We start from the raw sequence: 21,755 nt of genomic DNA, 5'->3' as shown, positions 1-21,755 counted from the left end.
CTTAATCCTTACTGAAAAAAAAAATAAGTTATCTGCTAGAAAAGTACTACAGTCAGAAGAATGGCTGCTTCCTGTTCAGATTTCTCCACCAATAGACTGGTAATTACTGCTCATAAACAGGAAATAACTTATTTTTGCTTGAAGCACTAAATAAGGATCCATACAAAAATCTCAGCAAATAACTTGAAAAATATGAAAGCTCTCTTCAGAGATTACTGCAGCTGTACTTCAAGCTCTCCTCAAATCCTGACAACTGTTAGCATCAAGCAAAAAACCTTCCCACCTCCCTCAACACCATTCTATTCGGAATAATCTTTTGATGGATCTAGATGAGCCTCTTTTCAATCACCCTGTCCTCAGATTTTCTAGCAGATTAGAATAAAGAAAATAAAAATATTTCAGTTACAGCATTATGAGTAAAATCCACCAAGACCCCCATCCAAATACAGCAAACAGATGTCTAAGGAGCTTGCTTTCTGCTAATCTTTTTTTGCCTCATTTTTGTTTTTGTTTTGTGGGTTTTGTTGTTTGTTTTTTTTTTTTTTAACAACAATCTTTTGCAGTGAGGTGGTTTGGGGTGGTCCAGTTGCTTCCATCTGCATTTTGGAAAAAGAATCCTCTTTTGAGTAATAGCTGGCAGGCAAGTCACAGCAAGGAAGCTTTTCTTCATTGGAGCTGTGAGTGACAAACTCTCCAACACTGTCAGCTGAATGACAGTAGCACTGAAGACACTGAGTACAGTGCTAAGTGTCACACATACAGGCTTAATGCAGCACCAGAGAGAGACATCTTCCAGCTCTGCAGGCATGCTAGGAGCACTCTGCTCTGTGAGATGCAAGGAACTGTATTATGAATAGAAAACCACTACACTGGTGTTAGGGATGATCTTGATATTCATTGGGACTTTTAAAATCCAAAAGGCAAGCAATCCAATTCACATATGAAGGGCTAATTACCAAGCAAATAGAACCCTGCACAGGGCTGTAACAAAAGAGTACTTTGCACAGTTACAGTAAGTACAAAGGTATCACCCAATCAATCACTAGAAGTTTTTTTTCCTTGAATGTTATCTTTAAGAAGTACAGCATTGTGTATCTCACAGAGCACTTCAGCTAGCCTGATTAGCAGAAAGGACAGTGACTGCAAAAGAAACCCCACACTGCAGGAACTCTACCTGGTTGAAATACAGGCAGCAGCCAAGATGATGTCAGGAAGAGCCTGGTGCATTACACCTGGACTGCCTGATCTCTGCAAGCAGCAGAAAAGCACGATAAGGATTTCCTCTGCTTTCCCCATTTGGCCTGACCTGCAAGCTAAGATGTAAGCCTCTCCCCATAAATCCCTAAACCAGTAACTATGCTACTACACTGGGTTTTGCCTCAAGGTTACACCTATTCTAAATAATACAGTTGAGTGTAACACCTGCACAAGAGCTAGTCAAAACTTATTTTGGTGTTACTAAGAAAGGAATATCCATTTGTTAATAGAGCAGCAGGTCTTTCATAACAGGAAATAGCCTCCAAAAATAGGTGCTGGGTAAAGCAGAGTTACATGTATCTCCAGTGATTCCCAGAGAAAGATGTGCACTAGAGCACATAGGATCTGCCCGCTGAATCTGCGCAGCATCTGACTGACTACACTACCAAATGTAACTGACAACGCTGTTAAAAATAATTGTCAGTCTCTATGAACTTTAAAAAAAAAAAAAAACAACAACAACAACAAAAACCACCACCAGTGAAATTATTCAGCTTATTTATTTACAAGGGTGCAAGTGATCCTTACATGTTTAGCACTACTTACATTTTTCCTTAATTGTAGTCCTTCCCCAGACACTATTTATAAAGTTTTCTTCAACATCTAACTACAACCAGGACTTCTTTTCCCCAGGAGCTCTCACAGATAACTTTCATACAACTTACTGAGCCTTTCTTTCTGCATAGGAAATCATTAAAAACATCTTTATTTTTTAACAAGTAATTCCCCACTGGTGCATACGGTGCTTCAAAGGGCAAACATATTTCCTCCGTTTGTGCTTTGAAGAAGCACTCACACACTTAGGAGATCTGTTCATCAGAAGACAGACACAGAAACCGTCTGTCAGACTGCCCACCCAGCCGAGAGACAGCTCTCAGATCCGCCAGCTCCAGCAGAGCCACGTCAGGTTCCCAGCCCCGGCAGCACCCGGCCAGGTGCTGTCCACACGCCAGTCAGGTGGTGACATTCCGAGGGGCTGCGCCCGCTGCCCGCCGCTGCGCTCGCCGCCCGCCCCCCGCCCGCCCCGGCGCCGCTCACCTCGCTCATGTCGCGCGGCAGCCCGGCTCGCGGCAGCCCCGCTCGCAGCAGCCCGCCCGGCACAGCGCTCCCGCCGTCCCGCACCTCCCGTTAAGAAGCGGCGCCCCGAGCCCAGCCTGGTCCGCGCCAGCCAATGAGAACCGCGCCCGCACCGAACCCCCGAGCGGCCCGATCCGAGAGGGTGCGGCGCCCCCTGGCGGCAGCGGCGGCGGATGACGGGCAGCAGCGCGTACCCGGCGGCTCCCCAGGTTCCTTGTCCCGCACCGCCCGAAACCTGCCTCCTCTTCCCCCTCCTCGGCCGAGAGAGCAGGGCGGAGGTCCTGAGGCAGAAGCCCCGCTGCAAGCTTCTCTTCAGAAGACCACGGTTACACGTGCCGGCACTGCTGCTTTCCCCAAACGGCCGGCGCTTTCCTCTGGGGAGGTTCCCGGAACATCCCTGCAGAGGAAGTAGACCATCACCTAAGGAGGCAGTTTAAGAGCTGGAGATGGGCTCAGCAGCCCAGTTCGGGTGGGAGCAGCCCTTCAAATAGTGTGTGCTGGAGGTAGCCTGAAAATGCAAATTAATACGTACAAATGGGATTAAACAGTCAAAGGTGTCACAGCTCTCCTACCACCTGGTTTTGCTTCTTACTCATGAGAAGCTCAGGAAAACACCATGTAAGTCTCACCACCATTTCTTTTGAAATAGGTATAGCATCTCTTTGCCTAGTTGCTTTGGCAGATGTATGGAAAATGATATTTTTTTCCTGAACCACTAATCAAAACAAAACTTTGGAAATTGTGCTGTTATCCTCCAGCATCCCTCTTTTGATAGAGCATAATCAATATACTTGACAATACACATTCAGATGCTCAGATTCATGTATCTGTGAAGAAATATAGATCAAATTTGCTCTGGGAATGCATTTAACTCCCTCAAATTTTCCTCAAACTGATAAAAAAAGTTAACACATTATTTTGAAGAGACCCTTGCCAAACCTTTCCACATCCAGGGACTACCTTGCAGTAGCTTCTTCTCTCCATCAAAGTTTATGTTCAGGGTCAGTCTCAATAGAGGCTCTGAAACAAATTTGCTAGACCTTTCTAGAAACTCCCTTTCCCTTTTGAGTTGCAGAGGCACAGGCACTGCAGCTTCACCTTCACTTACCACCCATCAGCAGAAAGTGGGCTGGACTTACCTACCTGAGAATGAGAAGGAGGCTACACAGGCAGTGGAACCAAGGATGTGTTTCTGAATGCTGCCCAGATGTGTAGCAATGGGATCAAGAAAACTAAGGCATATCTGGAGCTGGATTTGGCAAGGGATGCAAAAATAGTAGCATGGGCTTTTAGAGATGCATCACCCAGAAAAGGAAGATAAAAGAAAATTTACCCCACTGGTTAAAAAAATAAAATAATAATAAAGGGAAAGTTGGTAACAACAAACATGGAGAAGTCTGAGTTATTCAAGAATTTTTTTGCCTCATTCTTCAATGGTAATCTCTTCCCACTTCAGTCAAGTCCCTGAACCTCAAGGCAGGGACTGAGTGAATGCAGTCCCTCTAGAAAAGTGAAGCTCAGGTTCAAGATCATCTTGAGAACCTGAGTATGTCATATTTCTGGGACCTGACAAGATGGACATCAACAGGCCTGAGACAATTGCCTGATGTAGTTGTCAAGCCATTCTTCATTGTATTTGAAAAGTCATGGCAGTCAAGTAAAGTCCATGGTGACTGGGAAAAGGGAAGCATCACACCCATTTTAATAAATGGTAAAAAAGGACGACCCTGGAAACTAATGACCAGACAGTTTCATTTATGCACCTGCCAAGATCATGGAGCAAATCCTTCTGGAAGGCATCAAAATGTTTGAAAGACATGGAGGTGATGGTACCTAGCATGGCTTCACCAAGGGCAAATTGTGCCTCAATTAATCTAGTGGCTTTCTAAGATGGGCTTCAACAGCCTGGACAGCTGAGGTTCCACAAGGGTAAGTGCAGAGTCCTGCATCTGGGAAGGAATAATAAACTGCACCAGTACAGGTTAGGAGGAGATCTGGTAGAGAGCAGCCCTCTGGAGAAGGACCTAGGAGTCCTGCTGGATAAGAAGTCCTCCATGGGTCAACAATGTGCCCTTGCAGCCAAGAAGGCCAATGGGATGTGGCCTTTCAGTACTTAAACTGAGCTTATAAGAAAGAGGTAGAGAGATTTTTTACCAGGGCCTGCGCAGAGCTGTGTATATAGGAGTGACACAAAGCGGGTTGAAGGTTGATAGCAGGAGGGTGGTAGATGAGTGGTTTGCTCCCTGCTGCCTTCAGGTTGCTAGGCAAGCAGAAGTTGAGGGTACAAGTTGAAGATGGGCACTGGGGTCCTCAGCAGGAGAAGAAGGCAAATTGTTTCGAAGAAGGAGGAAGAGTGCTGCCTTTTATTTCACTTGATTTCCCAGGGTGGCAAGACCTGACCTGCATATGTTTGTGAATCCATTCTTCCTTATTTACTTGAACTGATAAACATATTATTGTATTAGATCAAAAACTTGCTGCCCTGGTTTCTGGGCAGGAATAACATGCTAAAATGTGATTTGCCCTTGCTCTGGAGAAACTTGCTGCCTCCTGAAAAGTTATGATCTGGCACAGTTCTCAGTCACTGATGTGATTACTACTCTGAACCAGGCAGCAGGACTTCCAGGGTCTTGATTTTCAATAAGGACATCTGGGATCCCAGTCTTACAGGGGAATAGAAGGGTGAAAATCATTATGTGAACCCTTGCAGTGTTGATCCATTAGCAGGAGAACTTTCATTTTCCCTGTTAAACAGTGGCATATTTGCATTTTGTTACACTATTTGACTAGTATTTGATCTTTTTTTTAACCTGAGCCAGTGTCATGTTTGCTGATATGCATAGTTCCTTTTAAAAAATCAGTTCACATCATGAGGTGGTTGGAGAAGAATCATCTCACTAAATACATTGATGTATGATTTTTAGGTATAGGTTAAGTATGAACCCTGCCATTGACGACTGGGTATCATAATGCTGCAGAGACTCTCTTCCTTTCCTTTCCTTTCCTTTCCTTTCCTTTCCTTTCCTTTCCTTTCCTTTCCTTTCCTTTCCTTTCCTTTCCTTTCCTTTCCTTTCCTTTCCTTTCCTTTCCTTTCCTTTCCTTTCCTTTCCTTTCCTTTCCTTCCCTTTCCTTTCCTTTCCTTTCCTTTCCTTTCCTTTCCTTTCCTTTCCTTTCCTTTCCTTTCCTTTCCTTTCCTTTCCTTTCCTTTCCTTTCCTTTCCTTTCCTTTCCTTCCCTTGCCCTTTCCCTTTCCTTCCCATGCTTCTTCAAGTTACTAATGATAAAAAGGAGGGGAAAGCTCTCATTTAAAATATCATATTCCTCAATCAGCATCTGGAGTCCCAGTGGGCAGAATTGATGTAAACTAGCATTCTGAGGAAGGAACTGCCCATGTTATCTAATGGGAGAAGTGGAAGAGTGTGAAAATCCCTCCCCTCTCAGGGCCCTGTGTTAAATTCTACTTCATAGCCAGGTGCCACTCTTTTCAAATACAGCAACAAGCGTAGTCTCTTCTAAAGCAATGATGCCAATGTTGATGGCAATGCCTTCCATGCAACGACTCTCTGCTCTGAGGGCATCTTGCATATACTGCAGCATAAGTCACCTTCAGACAGTGTCCTGAGTGAGCATGGTACTCCCCTCTCCCCAGCAAAAGCCCTTGACCCACAAGGGTGCATCTGTTCTCTCTCCCTCTCTCCAAACAACTCTTGTTCCTTACTCCCAGGTTTGCATTTCATACCCTGGAGAAAATTTCCACAGTGAACCATAACAATCTAGATATAAACTGCATGCTGGTAAGTTATGTGCCTCTTCTACTTGTTAGTGTGGACCTACGAGGCTTAGTAACTCTTGAATAAGCACAGACACACCAATGTGTCCTAATTTTGTGTACAACCTGAGTTCTGACATTTTAATGTATGAGCCAGCATAGTTTAACATATCTTGAGTTCTGGAAATGCATCAGCAACTCCAGATTTTCAGGAGGATCTTAGAAGAAAGATAACCTTAATATTTGTTTTATTTATATTCTGTCATTTGTGCTGTCTGATGACATCAAATTTAGTTTTGAGGTACCCCTTTGCTGGTAGTCTTTCTAACCTAACTTAAAGTTGCCCCAAAGATCAGCTTTTACTGAAGTGCACAGATAAGCAGTGACACTTCTAAATACAGAAATTGTTCTAAGCTAATCTACTTTCAAGAGATGTTATACTCTGAAAATTGACTATTAAAATACCACCTTTTTATTCATCATGTCTGTGCTCAGTACGTGTTCAATCTCGTCTGCTGGCATATGACTGCAATTTCATTGCCTTTTACTCCCACTTACCTGAAAGACTCAGCAGAGAGGAGAGTATCTGAGGTGGATTCTGAAGCAGAAAAGCTCACAGGCTTCCAAGGAGTTTCACCTGTGCAAGAGACAGAGGACAGCTCTTCTCTGCCAGACTGACCAATGCATTATTGGAGAACCATGTGTTGCCTATATTTAACTGAAGAGCTAACTGTTTGCTCAGTCTCTGTAACTGGCAATGACACAAAACTGCACAGTCTGGCTTCACTTTAGATCCCACCACTGAAGGTGTCTAGTAAGTGAAGTGGTTCTATTGGAAGTACAGATGGCTGAAGAATTGCTCTGGAGATAACACAGAGTGAAGAGGAAGATGACAGCTCTGGCTGCTATATTCTTCTGTCAAAACTTGATCGGATCAAACCAAGCCCCAAAAAGATTAAAATCAGAAAATAGGTCTGTGCCTTGAAAGGTGTTCCACATTTCATCAGAGCAGAGCCACTCTGGTAGAATATATTTGAATTTTAACTGTTACTGCAAAACCAGACATTTCCCAGCACTTGAGGTCAGTACACTGAAATGAAACCTATACCTCTTGCTGGTTTTATGAATTTTTAAAGAGAAAGAACAATTTCAAACAAACTTTCTTAAAAAAACCCATCCATCTTGCAGCTGAAATCAAGGATGTTGATTTCAAATGGAAAGTTCTTATTTCAAAAAGATATGTGCCTTTGAATGCTGGAAAATAGAACAAGATCTGGAACATGACCTTAATTACAGAGAATATGCTGTAATTATAGGCTTTGGCTTGCTCCGTGTAGTAATAGATTTAACAAGCATAGCCCTAGACATTGCATGATGTATGACTGCTCATATCATATATATCAGCTAATTTGCCCAACTGAAAAATCTAAAATGTAGTAAAAAAGACAGCTTCCAGAGGCTTGACTCCCATTAGAATGTTTTTTTACCTTTTAATTAAGAAGCTAATGGCTGTGGGTAGTTGAGTAACAAAATACCTTTGAAGATCTGGTCTTTAGGGTCTTTATTAGAATCTGACCTTTGTTCCCATGCGAGAGGAGTGAGCCAATGGTTCCAATATAATCTTATCGCTGTCAGTGTCAAAAAAATATCAAATAAAATCTGAAAAAAAATGAGTCTTTTCTTGGGAGAGTTGCTTGGCATGACACTGTACAGTGTGAGTCATCTTCTATCCTAAAAGAAAAAAAAAAAAGCGGGGCGGGGGGAAGGGAACAAAAAAACCCAACACTCAAGTATAAGTGCCAATTCTTTAGTCTGGCCAAAGAATTTTGAAGGATGTAATTCACAGATATGTCCTTAAGTTTAGTGTGAAGAAAGTCATTCTGAGTTGAAGCCAAACTCCCTAAACCTTTCAATCCCTGAGAGTGTTGTGGATTTTGACCCTTGGATTGGCTCTGTATTGCAGAAGCCAGAGGATGTGAAAATGTATGACATTCAGATGTTACTTGGCACCTTCCTATGGCAGTTAACTTTTAATTAAAAGGTAAAAAGACATAATAATTATCAGTTAACAATTTTCAATCTCTCTACAGACAATGGAGTTGAGGTGATTAAAAAGATCCACAACAGTTATAACATGCAGTATGGAGAGATAAGGAAGTTAAAGTATACTCCTTCTCTTACTTTCCTTCAGTGACTTTGGGGCAATTAACATTAAGGGCAAACTCTCTGTGCTCAGCATCTCTTTCTGTGCCCTTTGGAATAAACAATAAAGGAAAAAACAGACTCCACACAAAATCCTCAGTGGCATCCTGGGGTGTATTAGAAGAAGTGTGGCTAATAGGTCCCCTTCCATTCTGCCCTGGTGAGGCCACATCTGGAATATTGTATCCAGTTCTGGGCCCCTCAGTTCAAGAAGGACAAGGAACTGCTTGAAAGAGTCCAGCACAGAGCCACAAAGAGGATTAAGGGAGTGGAATGTCTCCCTTATGAGGAAAGGCCAAGGGACTTGGGTCTCTTTAGCCTGGAGAAGAAGAGACTCAATGTTTATAAATATGTGAAGGGCAAGTGTCGAGAGGATGGAGGCAGGCTATTCCCAGTGAAGTCCAGTGACAGGACAAGAGGCAATAGGTGCAAGCTGGAGCATAGGGGATTCTATGTAAACATAAGGAAAAACTTTCTCACTGTGAGGTGACAGAACACTGGAACAAGCTGCAAAGAGGGGTAGTAGAGTCTCCCTCACTGGAGACATTCAAAGCCTTCCTGGATGCATTCATGTGCAATTTACTCTAGGTGATCCTGCTCTGGCAGGGGGGTTGGACTAGATTTTTAGAGGTCCCTTCCAACCCCTAACATTCTGAGATTCTGTGATCTTGTGTGAAATAAAGAATTTCTTTACAGTGCAAGCTGAAAGCAGTAGATACTGAATGTGTGCATGTGTGTATAAATGCTGCATATATCAGAACAAAATAAGACTTCTAGGAGAGTCTCATTGACTCTTGATGTTGCAAAGGGGCCAGGAAACCTTTTCCCCATTGTTTATTTCCTAGATCCTTAGTCAGCTCAGAGGATGGATCTAGAAGGCTCTCAGCTTCCAGAAGGAGCTGAAGTATATTGCAAAGGTAAACTGGCTGACAGTATTAAACTCTGCATGGAACTCAAGGATCACTGTCTTCTCTCCTACTCCAGTTGAAGAAAGATGGTTTGACCATAAATGAAAGGTAGTACAATGAGATCCCTTCCACTGGGCATCACCCAGCAGTGCTGTTGTGTCTGCTGGAGCTGCTAGAATATTTTTTTCTTGGTTTCTGTAACGGCATAATGCTGAAGTTCAAAAGAGCTTTTGTTGTGTTTGCTTTTCATCTTTAGACAGAGCAGAGACTTCAAAACAACCTCTGATCATTGTGTCCCATATTTTGCCAGATATATACACTTAGCCCAGAAACCTTTTTCAGTACTATATTGATAGCAATTACACATAACATATTCCAGTAAAAGGAAGTTAAAGTCACCAGGGCAAGTGTTCCATAATTAGCTGCTGCCAAAATGAGGACACCAATGTAAATGTACTTCAGCTCTGCTCTTGCCTCATGCAAACACATGTTGGGTTTCTTCACTTTCTCAGAGGGCAGAAGCCCTCCTCTGCTATTGCAGGGTGGACCAGGTTAGGGCATGAATAAAGACCAAGCAGATAGCTGGAGAAAGAAACCCTTATCAATACTAGGACTCACACAGAGGAAAGTCAACCAGAAAGAGAATTTGTGTCTATTGTTAGATATCCTCTTTAAAATATATTTATGGATTTCTATCTGAAGCTTTGGAGTTCTCAACCTCATCTTTTCAGGCCTTTTGACCTTTACATTATCTGATTTTCAAATGGAGCTGGTTAGATTTATCATTATACACAACGCTGACTGGAGGTGGGAAGCACAGTATGGACTTGATACTTCAAAAGGTCCCTTGTAGGCTTATTTTATACACTCAGTTTATTCACAAAATGGGATCTCTTCCACTTATCAAGGCAAAGGTATTTATTTATTGTATACCTTTGCCTATCAAGGCAAAGGTATTTACTTAATTCACTTACATTCAGAAACTGAGCTAGTCAAAGAGAACTTTGAGATCAGCACTTTTTAATTTCTGAGCTGTGAAGTGCAACAACAGACTGACCTCAAGAAATACCCACTTAATGATGGGCATGCTCAGAGACCAAAAAAACAGGCACTTTAACACAGTCTGTTCTGTGCCACTGAGTTAAGTCTCTTCTAGCAATGGCTAGTTTTACCAACAGGAATATGAGGTATGGAAAGGAAAGGAGACATAAAGTATGTGAGGCAAAAACAGCTATGCATGTTCAGCATCTAAAGGTCTAAACTGAAGATTAGGTATAGCTAATCTGGCTGAATCTTTTTTAATTCTTTTTTTTTTCATTTTTTTTAAGCTAAGGAATTATAAAATAGAGCTGGAAATAAAAGCAGCTTTCAGTTGATAGGGATGGATGACCTCCTCACTAAGAGCACCTCCCTTTTAACAGAAATAAATGCTTAGTTCTGTTTCCTTCTCCAATTGTGTGTTAGCAATAGTTACAGCTTGTTTAGGTACTTCCTAACGGTGACATTTCAGTGTGATGGTGATGACTTTTTCTGAGGGTCCCATCCACATTCTACCCTTGTTACAAAGTGCTCTCTCTCTGACCCAGTATGTTTAATTGAGGTGTTACTCAGTAAAGGTTCACATAGAAGGTCAACATAACTCTAAAATAGATTCATGAACACAAAAGAGACGTGGTTCTTTTTCCTGACTCACTGAAGTGGCATTTTATTCATCACAGAGCTTTCCTTGATGGTATTTCCAAAGCATCATCAGAAGGTGAGCTTGGAAGAGCTAGGCTCTTGGGGATCTCTCTGCAAACCATGAAAGGACAAGTTTTCCCTGAGGGAATTTCAGGACATAACTGACCATCTTGATTTGTGTCCTGGCAGAGCCTCTCTCTCTCTCTTTCTCCTCTTCCCTCACCTTTAACTTTCTAGTTAGCTGAGGGCAAGGAAAGCTATTTGTTAAATGTTTTGAATACACCCCTAAAGGCTGGTGCAGAAACCTTTCCCTTAAAAGATGTAAATCTTCTATGGATAGCAATGAGGAAAAGTGAGAACAAGGGCAAGCTGTGGGATCCTCCAATTCCAGCCTCACAGGTTGTGTGTCTCACACTGTGCAGCTCCTGCAATTTTTTCATCTTCCCTCTTTAAAAGGCAAGCTAGATCACATGTAGCTTGCTTAAGACTTGCTGCTGCACAGAAATTAAAAATAGCTGCACCATGTCACTTAGGACTAGAGGAAAAGTGCAGTTACATTTCATGGGTTCTTGTGTAGTTTGTTTGTCTCTGTGTAGCTCTAGCACAGCAAGGCACAGAGCTTTTACCCTGTTACACTACAATTTGACCAAGGTGAAAGTCCAGAACATACTCCCTTCAAGTGACCAGAAAGAAAATCATTCTGAGTCAATTAGAAGCAGTTCAGGCACTACAGTGGACTTGGCAGCATGATAGAGCACTGGCTGTGGCCCTAATGGACTAACTAGCTCTGATCTCAGCTGTAAAAATCAGTAGTACTCTTGGATTTATGTTTTTTCAGGTATTTTGTTTTCATGAATAGTAAGTAGATTCATTTCTATAAATTACTCAAAGGTGTTTGTGAAGGTCAGTGGAATCTAATCCCAGGTTCTCTTAAATATTTAGTTTATCATCTCTTTGTATTTAAAGTTACAGAAGCTGAAACTTTAATGATGTTATGCAACTGCAAGCAGATAAGTACACCTGATATTGAGGAAGGGAAGGATATTAAATAACATGGCCAAAAATTTTCTAGCAACTTTTACAGAGGATCCTGCCATTTTGTTGAGCTTTTATTTACTACATTTTATGTTTTAAACAAAGTGGCAGAATCAAAGAACAATATAGATCAAAAGGGACTTCTGAAGGTAGTCAGGTTCCCCAGCTCAGTGCAGAGCCAGCATCAGTGAGATCTTTATTTTGCCACAGGAACAGATATTAAATACAGCCCATGTAAGGATACACAGTGCAACTATTCAATATAAATTCCTGGACACCATGTGCAAGAGATTCTGACCTAGAGCCTGTTTGTTTTTTTTTTTTTTTTCACTTGTTTGTGTGTGCACATTAGCCTAGTCAGCAATGCATTGTTATGTGGCCAGGTGGCAAGGAATTAGATAGGTGAAAATATTGTTATGCAAATTTCAGATGAGTTAAGAGGGCTTCTGTGAGAGCAACAAACTCACAGTATTTCCTATATCTAGCACATTTTTTTGTTATTTGCAGTAATATCTCAACACTCTTAAAACACACTGTCAGGTGTCCCACTGCCATCTGGTCACAAGCCATTCTTTGGGTGGAGAATAAGCCTATGTAGTTATTTGGTTGTGGAGTTATATCAGAGCACAGCTGTGCCAATCCCTCCCTGCATGTGCTTCTTAGTGGTGCATCTCCAGAGACCACAGCACTTCTTGGGCTTTGAAGTAGCTCCAGGTTTTGGAGAGGCAGCAGACCTTCAAATCCAGGGCCTGAGGGCAAGGGCTGGCTGATGCTGGAGCTCTACTGTCCTGCTGTGGGAGGAAAACCCTGCCAGTCCTGCAGTAGCCTGCATGGGTGACTCAGGATCTTTCATGAATTCTGAATCTTGTGCCCTGTGACAGGACAAGCAGCAATGGATGTAAACTACAGCACAGGAAGTTCCACTTCAACATGAGGAGGAACTTCTTTACTGTGAGAGTCACAGAGCACTGGAGCAGGCTCCCCAGAGAGGTTGTGGAGTCTCCTTCTCTGGAGACTTTTAAGACCCATCTGGATGCAATCCTGTGCGAGCTGCACTAGATTATATGGTCCTGCTCTGGCAGGGGGGTTAGATTTGATCTCCAGAGGTCCCTTCCAAATCCTAACATCCTGTGATCCTGTGTTATTTGCTTCCTAATGGGATTTTCTGTTGTAGTTTATTCTTGAGAACTCAGTTTGATGAGGCACTGACCAGAGCAAGGACTGAGAAGTGGGTGAAAGCATATTGTATACTTATCCTCAAACTCTTGGGTGATGCACACTAATACCTCATTAAGCAGGATGGTTAATTACACTCTCAGTACTGTGTCTGTAAACAGTTTGCTATTTATCTGCTTAGACCACATTTAAAATCAGTATTTAAAAGCAGTGGCAAAATACTATTGCTAACCTATGCACCATATATCAGCAATATATGGGATTCAGTGGGAAAAGGTAATTATGATTAGTATAAAAGTGGAAAAAAAGTAATGCATTATTTGACTCTTGGGAGAGCTGTTAGCAGAATAGGCCAGTAGCTTGCCTCAGTCACTCCAGAGGATCTTCAGTGTAGTGCCTTTAAACAAACTCATTTTAAATGAATGAGGTTTGGTTTACAATAGCAGAGAAGATAGAAGAGTCAGCTTCTTTCTGCTTTTGACTGCTGAAATGTGTCTTTCCCTCCCTGTCCCTATTCTCCTTCCTCCCTCTCTGCTGCAAAAGAGTGGAACGTGACCAAGAACATTGCCAAAATTTCTTCCTTGCTAGTTTCAATTAACATCATGCAAAAAGATGTGAAGCACATAAACATCCCAACTCAAGTCCATTTCCATATTAGAAGTTTATTCCCTTTGTTCCATTATACACATTTTATACACATTTCTGATTTAAAGGAGGACATGACTGATGCCTAGAGAAGAAAGTAACCATTATGTCCTTTGGAGTTTTTGTATTATAAATTATCTTGGCCATAAAGCACATTAAAAAATGTACTTGGCTATCGGTCTGCACACTGAAATTCCAATTCTGACCCAGGGGAAGGAATTGCTAATTGGATAATGAAACTGAAGGTGTTATAATAGATTGATTACTTAAATTGTTGATTGTGTGAGGTGACCTTTAAGCCTTCATAAAATTCTTTTGCTTCTTGATAGGAAAAAACAAGCAAAGAAAAGAAACTAGCCCTCTGATAGCAATTATATTCACTTTATAACAGTCTGTGAAGCAGAAAGCACAGCAAATAGGAAACTGAGTTCAGTGAGCTCTTACCTATGAGGTCTCCAGCATAACATCAACTCAGGCAGCATGAACCACATATTCTGCACTGTGCACCTGCGTTAGGGAAAACAGCATAGTGACAGACTCACACTTAACATGTAAATTGTTGCAATTACAGCCTGTTTGGGTGAATTAAATTGGTCAATGATCCACGAGTTTGTCCGAAGGCAGTGCTTCCCTGGAAGATAAACACACAAAAAGTGAGAGATGGTGTGCACTGTCACTCACTTGCCCACTGTGAACTGCTATCATTAAGCAGCTATGAAGGGCACAAAGGACGTAGGTGTCTGCTACAAATCTCATCCAGCTGCAAAGTTAACAAATACAAGCAAAGGAGTTACACAGAAAGTAATGTAACATTGGTAACCCTAGCTCGTGGCTCTTCTTACAGTTTCCATTTCAGAGCACTGCCAATGACTTCACAGTCATCTGACATTAATTGTATCTACCTCTGCCCTGTCAAAAGGGATTAGCAGCTGAAATTAAGGAAGCTAAGGCTTTGTAACTTATTAGCTATGAAGCTGCTGAGTGTAGCAATATAGCAAGAGAAGAAAGAAAATCTCCCTGGTTTGGTGGATGATCTTCCCAATATGCATTAGAAAGTCTTCATTAATTATTTCTGATTAGGTTCACTGCAATAATGGAATCACATCTGCAGTGCAGGACAAAATTTGTCAGCAGTCTGGCCACTGAGGGTAAGGGATATAGATTTTCTTCTTTGTTATTTCTGCAGTGCCATGTGGCTGCTCACAGAGCTTCACAGCCAGCTGAGGAGTCAAGGCACCTGCTCTGAGGCATTTGGATTCCTGATTAAATAAGTAAAGCTATGAGAGGTGACAATAAACTGAGGGCAGAAGGGGAGAAAAGAAGCACCTGCAAGGAATGGGAAAAGGAAGCTTTTTTGGAGGAAAATAAAATGTTCACAGCAGCACAGCTTGGATAAGCATAATTCAGAGAGCACTTTGTCACTGCTGCTCAACGGGAAAGCAGTTGCACTGAAAAGGTTTCTGGACACAAAAGCAATTTTCTTTAGGCATCTGGCTAGGGGCAACACCACAGTGAGACAGGAGTGACTGACTCTGACCTTTCTGTACTGATACACAGAAGTTTCTCAGTGAGGACACACTGATAAGGACAAATGGTTTGTCTTCCTCTTCCCTGTGCAACCACTTGGTAGACTATTTGTGCTCCCATGCTTGGTGGCAAAACAAGTGGCTTCCAGGCTCTGCTATTTGAGTAAAGGATGCTCCCACTTGTGTCTTGGGAGTGATGCACGGTAGCAGTAGTGCTGTGGTAGTCACAAAAAGAGCCCCTGCAGCTGGAGCACCTGGGGTGATGCTGTGTCTCACTGCCTCATGGTGGGATTGCACTTAAATCTGGAAGTAACTCTGTTCCTGAATGAGTGGATGGAGGCTCCTTGCTGTAAGGGGTAATCAGTGGGAAACTACAAAAGGTGAACTAACCACTTAGTTTGTGGTGCCTGTAAAAACAGCTTTTAACTCTATCCTCAAAATAATCTTTCCTGCAGCCTGAGGAATCCCTACAGTGGTTTACCAGGAGACTGAAAACTTCTGTGTGTCAACAGGAGGGTGCTAGTCTCAACTCAGTGGTGTGCTGTGATAGGGAGAGGGGCAATGTATACAAACTGGAACACAGGAAGTTCCACCTCAACATGAGGAAAAACTTCTTTACTGTAAGGGTGACGGAGCACTGGAACAGGCTGCTCAGAGAGGTTATGGAGTCTCCTTCTTTAGGGACTTTCAAGATTTGACTTGATGCATTCCTGTGTGACCTGCCCTAGGTGATACTGCTTTGGCATGGGGATTGCGGTTGATGATCTCTGGAGGTGCCTTCCAGACCTTACCATTCTATGATTCTATGATTCCATGCAGCTGAGAAAGGGACGTACAGCAGCATGGGGTGTCAGGAACATCACCATGGGGTGTCAGGAACATCACCATGGGGTGTCAGGAACAGCAGCACAGGGTGTCAGGAACAGCAGCACAGGATGTCAGGAACATCACCATGGGGTGTCAGGAACAGCAGCATGGGGAGTCAGGAACAGCAGCACAGGGTGTCAGGAACAGCAGCACAGGATGTCAGGAACATCACCATGGGGTGTCAGGAACAGCAGCATGGGGAGTCAGGAACAGCAGCACAGGGCTGCTCCACATGGTATGCTCGCTGCAAATTGCAGGGACATTAAGGCAGTCAGGGACTGCCCCCCAAAGCAAGGGGCACAGCCCCATGGGACACATAGAAAAAAAAGCAGAGCAGCTGCAATGACTGTCACCATGTCAGCCAAAAGCCCAAGGGACCATACAGGTCCATAGTGGCAGGCAAGTTCAAGATCCATCCGGCAACTGAAGCTGGGGCAGGGCCAGTGAGGTGCAATGACTAGGCAATGTGCCTGCCTGCGGGGTGGCTAAGTGAGCTCCCATGCCAGGAAGCACAGGCTGCACAAGGAGAAGCCCCAGATAAGGCTTCTTACTGCTCTTCCTCACAGATTAGCTGTTTTCACAGAAGTGGAAGGTTGCACAACATCACCATATTAGAGCAGACCTCAAACATATGCAGCTAAACTCTTAGAGCTGCGGAAAAGGCTGCACAGGAGGATTACAGAATGTATCAGTGTGAGAGCTGAAATCCCTGTCCACATCGACAACAACCAGGTTAGCTCAGTCTGGAAGCAAATGAAAGCTGTATTTACAAGCAAATCGACAATCTATGATGAAATCCAATGAGTATGTCCAAATAGACACTATTCACAACATTTACAAATATGTACAATCAACAGAAAAGCACAACCAAGCCCCATTTGCTTCCCCCAAGGGGCCTCCCCGCCAACCAGAAGGAATCCCCCCAGGCCCCCCTGGCAGAAGGCAGAGAGTCAAGAAGCAGAGAGAATGTTAGATTTAGCTCATGAAGGTCAGTGTGTTCTCTTCAGCCAGAAAAGAAGCAGGAGGCAGACAGAAAACTCAGCAAGCAAGCCGAGTCCCAGACTGCTCAAACTCCCCCACCTTGTTTTGAGTAGTAGTTCTTAAACATTTCTATCTCCCCAACTGAAGTGTTTAGAATAATCATTATTTTGCTTTCTTACACCCAGTAGTGATTTATTTACATTCTTTCACTTTCTCTGCTCGACCTTTGTGAAGAAAACTTAAAAAGACAGTCTTAAAACCATCACACAGAAAAAAAAAGAAAAGATGACTACTGAGGATGTTGACATACTCAGGGCCTTGACAAGCTTCTTATGAATGCTGTTAAAATTGCATTTGAAAGCTGATGGATTTCATCAGATCTCTCAAGACCCCTGCTATCAGCTATCAGCTCAGATCAGGCTACCAGAGCCTATTCTTTTAGCTCACGCTTCCCAGCCCTGGCACCTCCCAATCATAGAATAGGGCCATAGAATTATTTCAGTTGAAGGGATCTTTTCAAGGTCCTCTAGTGCAGCCCTCCTGCAATTAGCAGGGTCACCTTCAACATCTTCTATCAGATGTGGAAAAGTGTTATTCATCTGCCTCTAATCCATACTTCCTATACCAGAGCTGAAGAAGCCCTTGAGCTTGTCCCAATATTCTATCCTCTTAAATATATGCATCTTGTAAATATATATGTAATAAAGACAGCTAACTTTTATACATTGGAAAAATACTGTAAAATATGGAAGTCTTGGAAGAAATATATTTATTTGTAACTCTGGGAAATCTTACTTGGTAAGAAAGGCCTTTTAATTTTAAAATAGACTTATGTCTATTTTTACATGAACAAAGGAAACAGAATCCTGAACTTGTGATTCAATACAAAGTTACAGAATTTCCTCAAATTTGATTGCACAGTACAATATAAAATGTCACAATTATTTTCAGGTTCTTAAGGCAAAAGATCGTATTTGCTGATATTTCCATAGGTTATACTCAGGTGATGCTTTATTACCACAACACTCTGCCACTGTGCACCTGGTAAAACCTTGCCTCATGCTTTAAAACATTGCACAAAGTTATAACCCTGATATGACAGAATTAACCATCACATATATATAATGTTAGGGGGAAAGAGAGTTAATGTTACTTTAACTTGTTTTGCAGTCACATCTATTCTTCAAAGTATATTGCTCTGTTTAACTCAGGGGGTGGCATGCTGCTCCACTTCCCAGGCAGGGGTGAAGGGGGAGTGAGGGCTTCTGGTGATCAGCAATCCCATCCTTGTCACTTCCCTGTGTTTGTTCCCTCCTCTGGCAATGGATAAAAGAAGTAGGGGAAAGCAGCTGTTCCTCTGCCAGCTCATATGGCTCCCCAATGAATTGCAATGGCTCAGCAAGCCACTGCATCTTTCTTTGTCCTCTATGAGTTGTTTATTTTGCAAATGGACACTATGAAGCAGTGATCAGATTTAAAGCCTTAGCTCAGGCTGAGGTACTGCCTCCTCACAGGCAGCATCAAAAGGCTTGGCTGATAATGCAGATCTTAATGAGAATGTGTTTAAAGGATCAGAGAGCAGCCTTGCAAATTTCCAAAACACAGGGCTTCACAAAAATGGCTGCTAAATTTGTTTGCATTTTGAAAGGACAGTCTCTGTTTTGCATGGCTTGAGTGTATCTATCTAACTACTCTATACTGAAAAATAATGCAATCCAGACTACATAAGGCTTATTTTCAAGCAGGAATTGCTGGCTCACCACTCTTGGTGTGGACCAGCAGTCGTGTAGATTACTGGTTTCTGCATACATGATGCAACATGCAAGAGAAGTGCTGAGACAAACCTAAAGGATTTCATTTTAACAAATTGTGTGGCTTTGTAGTAAAACCAAATACATACTAAGATACTAAATACTAATACAAATACTAAACTAATCTGATAGCCTTCTATGAAGTTATGACCAAATGGGTAGATGAGGGAAGAGCAGTGCATGTCATGTATCTTGACTTCAGTAAAGCTTTTGATACTGTCTCCCATAATATCCTCATAGAAAAGCTGAGGAGATATGGCATAGATGGCTGGTCTGTGAGGTGGATTGAAAACTGGCTCCACAACAAAGTTTATCAGAGGGTCATCATCAGTGGCACAGATTTAACTTGGTGGCCTGTGGCAAGTGGTGTTCCCCCAGGGATAGGTACTGGGTCCAGTTTTGTTCAATATCTTTATCAATGACGTGGCTGAGGGCATTGAGAGTACCCTCAGCAGGTTCACTGATGATACAAACCTGGGGGGGTTGTCTGACACCTGTCAAGCTGTGCAGCCATCCAACATGACCTGGACAGGCTGAGAGCTGGGTGCAGGCAAACCTCATGAAGCTTAATAAGGACAAGTGCAGGGTCCTACATCTGGGGAGAAATAACACCAGGAACCAGTACAGGTTAGTGGCTGCCCTGCTGGAAAGCAGCTCCACAGAGAAAGACCTTGGAGTGCTGGTGGACAGAAAGTTCTCCATGGAACAACAATGTGCTCTTGTAGCCAAGAGAGCCAATGGGATCCTGGGATGTATCAGGAAAGGTGTGGTCCAGCAGGTCTAGGGAAGTTCTTCTACCTCTCTACTCTGCCCTGCTGAGACCACACCTGCAATACTGTGTCCAGTTTTGGACTCCCCAGTTCAAGAGAGACAGAGGCCTGCTGGAGAGAATCCAACGGAGAGCCACAAGGATGATTAGAGGACTTGAGCATCTCCCCTATGAAGAGAGACTGAGAGCCCTGGGGTTATTTAGTCTTGAGAAGAGAAGACTGAGAGGGGATCTGATCAATGTCGATAAATATCTGAGGGGTGGGGGTCAAGTGGAGGGGGCCAGGCTCTTTTGGGTGGTTCACAGTGATAAGACAAGGAACAATGGGTTCAAACTAGAACACAGAAGATTTCACCTCAACATGAGGAGAAACTTCTTTACAGTGAGGGTGACAGAGCACTGGAACAGGCTCCCTAGGGAGGTTGTGGAGTCTCCTTCTCTGAAGACTTTCCAAACCCACCTGGATGCATTCCTGTGCGGTCCATCCTAGGTGATCCTGCTCTGGCAGGGGGGTGGGACCTGATGATCTCTTGAGGTCCCTTCCAACCTCTGATATACTGTGAGACTGTGTGATACATATATTGCCTCATCATGGGGTATTCATTGCCTGTTCTTTGGAAGGACAGTAGGGTAACTGTGTCTCTAAAGATTGGTGTGAAACAGTCCCAGTATCTAGCAGTTCACAGCACCTGTGAATTCTTACTCCACTGTGAAAGTAGTCTGCCACCATCCCTGAAAGGCTGCCAGCCATGAGTTTCCTTCATCCACTCACAGTAGATCTAAAATGGGTAGAGCAGCAGTGGTGTTGGCAGCAGAGAGACCCAGGGTGCATGAATACATGGTCCAAGTGTGGAGAGTTGAGACCACAGCATCAGCATCTGACTGGGACTAAGAGGGGCAATAGCACAGATGGGCCGATACAATGTTAGAGCAGCCCTTGGGCTTTTTGTGATTAGAAACTAATGAATTATAGGCAGAGCTGAGATGGATCTGGCTGGTCTCTGCAATGAAAACATCTCAGTATTATTTTTCCTGGATTTTGGCATTCTTTCCCCAAAACAAAAACAAACAGAGTGTTTTCCTGGACCAGGATTCAAACAAACAAACAAACAAAGAATCCCACAAAACACTTGGGTATAAACCTCATTTGAGGGAATGATCATACCACAGTTGAAAATAAACAATATAAATAACATCTGTGTGACGTGAGTTCTGCACTGAGAGCTAATGCCAAATGACACTGGAAGCTCCCTGATGCTAATTCTCTGAGCTGAAAAGGAATAGCCTATTACAGGATTCATCTGAGCCAGCAAATATCCATTTTCATTTAAATAACTACCCGTGCTGATCTAGCATAAATAATCCATGTAGGATAATGTAAAGGCGTTGTTACCAACCTGCACCTTTCAAAGTACAGAGAGTACAGCTCTCTCAGAGCTACAGCAGTGCAGAGTGCTTCTGTCAAATTCCACCTTCACAATGACAGGGCTAAGTTTCCCACTGGCTGAGGAGGTTTGGTGCAGACACGTTAGTGTGGACCCATTTTGGTTTCTCTGTCTTTCTCCTGTTTTTTCCTAACAGTAATTCAGGAAGGTCAGTTGAGATTTGCACAGTACTCTCCTGAAGTTCTGGTAGTGAGGTAATGGAAATATGCAGCCATCTGTGTGTCGGAATAGGCTGGAGAAAGTTTGCAGGTAGAGGTAGTATGGATTATTGCATCAGCTGATACTGCTGGAATTACTAAGCAAACTTTCAGGTATGCAAGCCCTTATTCAGTTCTGAAATAGAAGCAGCAATTTTCAGAGCTAAATACAAGATGGGAACAAATGCTCCCATGTTAATTAGGTATGTATCAATTAGGCCTTTGTTTAAAGAAAAGATATTTGGTAGCTGTGGAGAAGAAAGGATGGTAAAGAGGGAGGAAAATAAGAGACAGAAAGTTAAAGTGAAGCTGCTTGTCACCTAGGGGGAAGAAGAGACAGGTAGTTTATAGCCTGGGGAACAAGAGTCTATCATGGTGAGTAGGAGGTGAGTCTAATCATAAAAGTCACAT

The 21,755-nt window shown here is 42.9% G+C and overlaps 1 protein-coding gene across 1 annotated transcript in view; it reads right to left on the bottom strand.

Moving 5' to 3' along the window:
- The window catches only part of PCP4 (Purkinje cell protein 4), a 56,978-nt gene extending 54,674 nt beyond the window's left edge, over window positions 1–2,304 (bottom strand). Inside the window, exon 1 of the mRNA XM_054394154.1 lies at window positions 2,185–2,304. Coding sequence (XP_054250129.1) covers window positions 2,185–2,304 — 120 coding nt within the window. The remainder of the gene's footprint in view (window positions 1–2,184) is intronic.
- Window positions 2,305–21,755: the final 19,451 nt, after the last annotated feature.

Source organism: Indicator indicator, chromosome 1, assembly GCF_027791375.1.
Source record: "Indicator indicator isolate 239-I01 chromosome 1, UM_Iind_1.1, whole genome shotgun sequence".
NCBI classification, from domain to species: Eukaryota; Metazoa; Chordata; class Aves; order Piciformes; family Indicatoridae; genus Indicator; species Indicator indicator.
The sequence above is the reverse complement of the archived record's forward strand: the minus strand, read 5'-3'. Positions and strand labels throughout refer to the sequence as shown.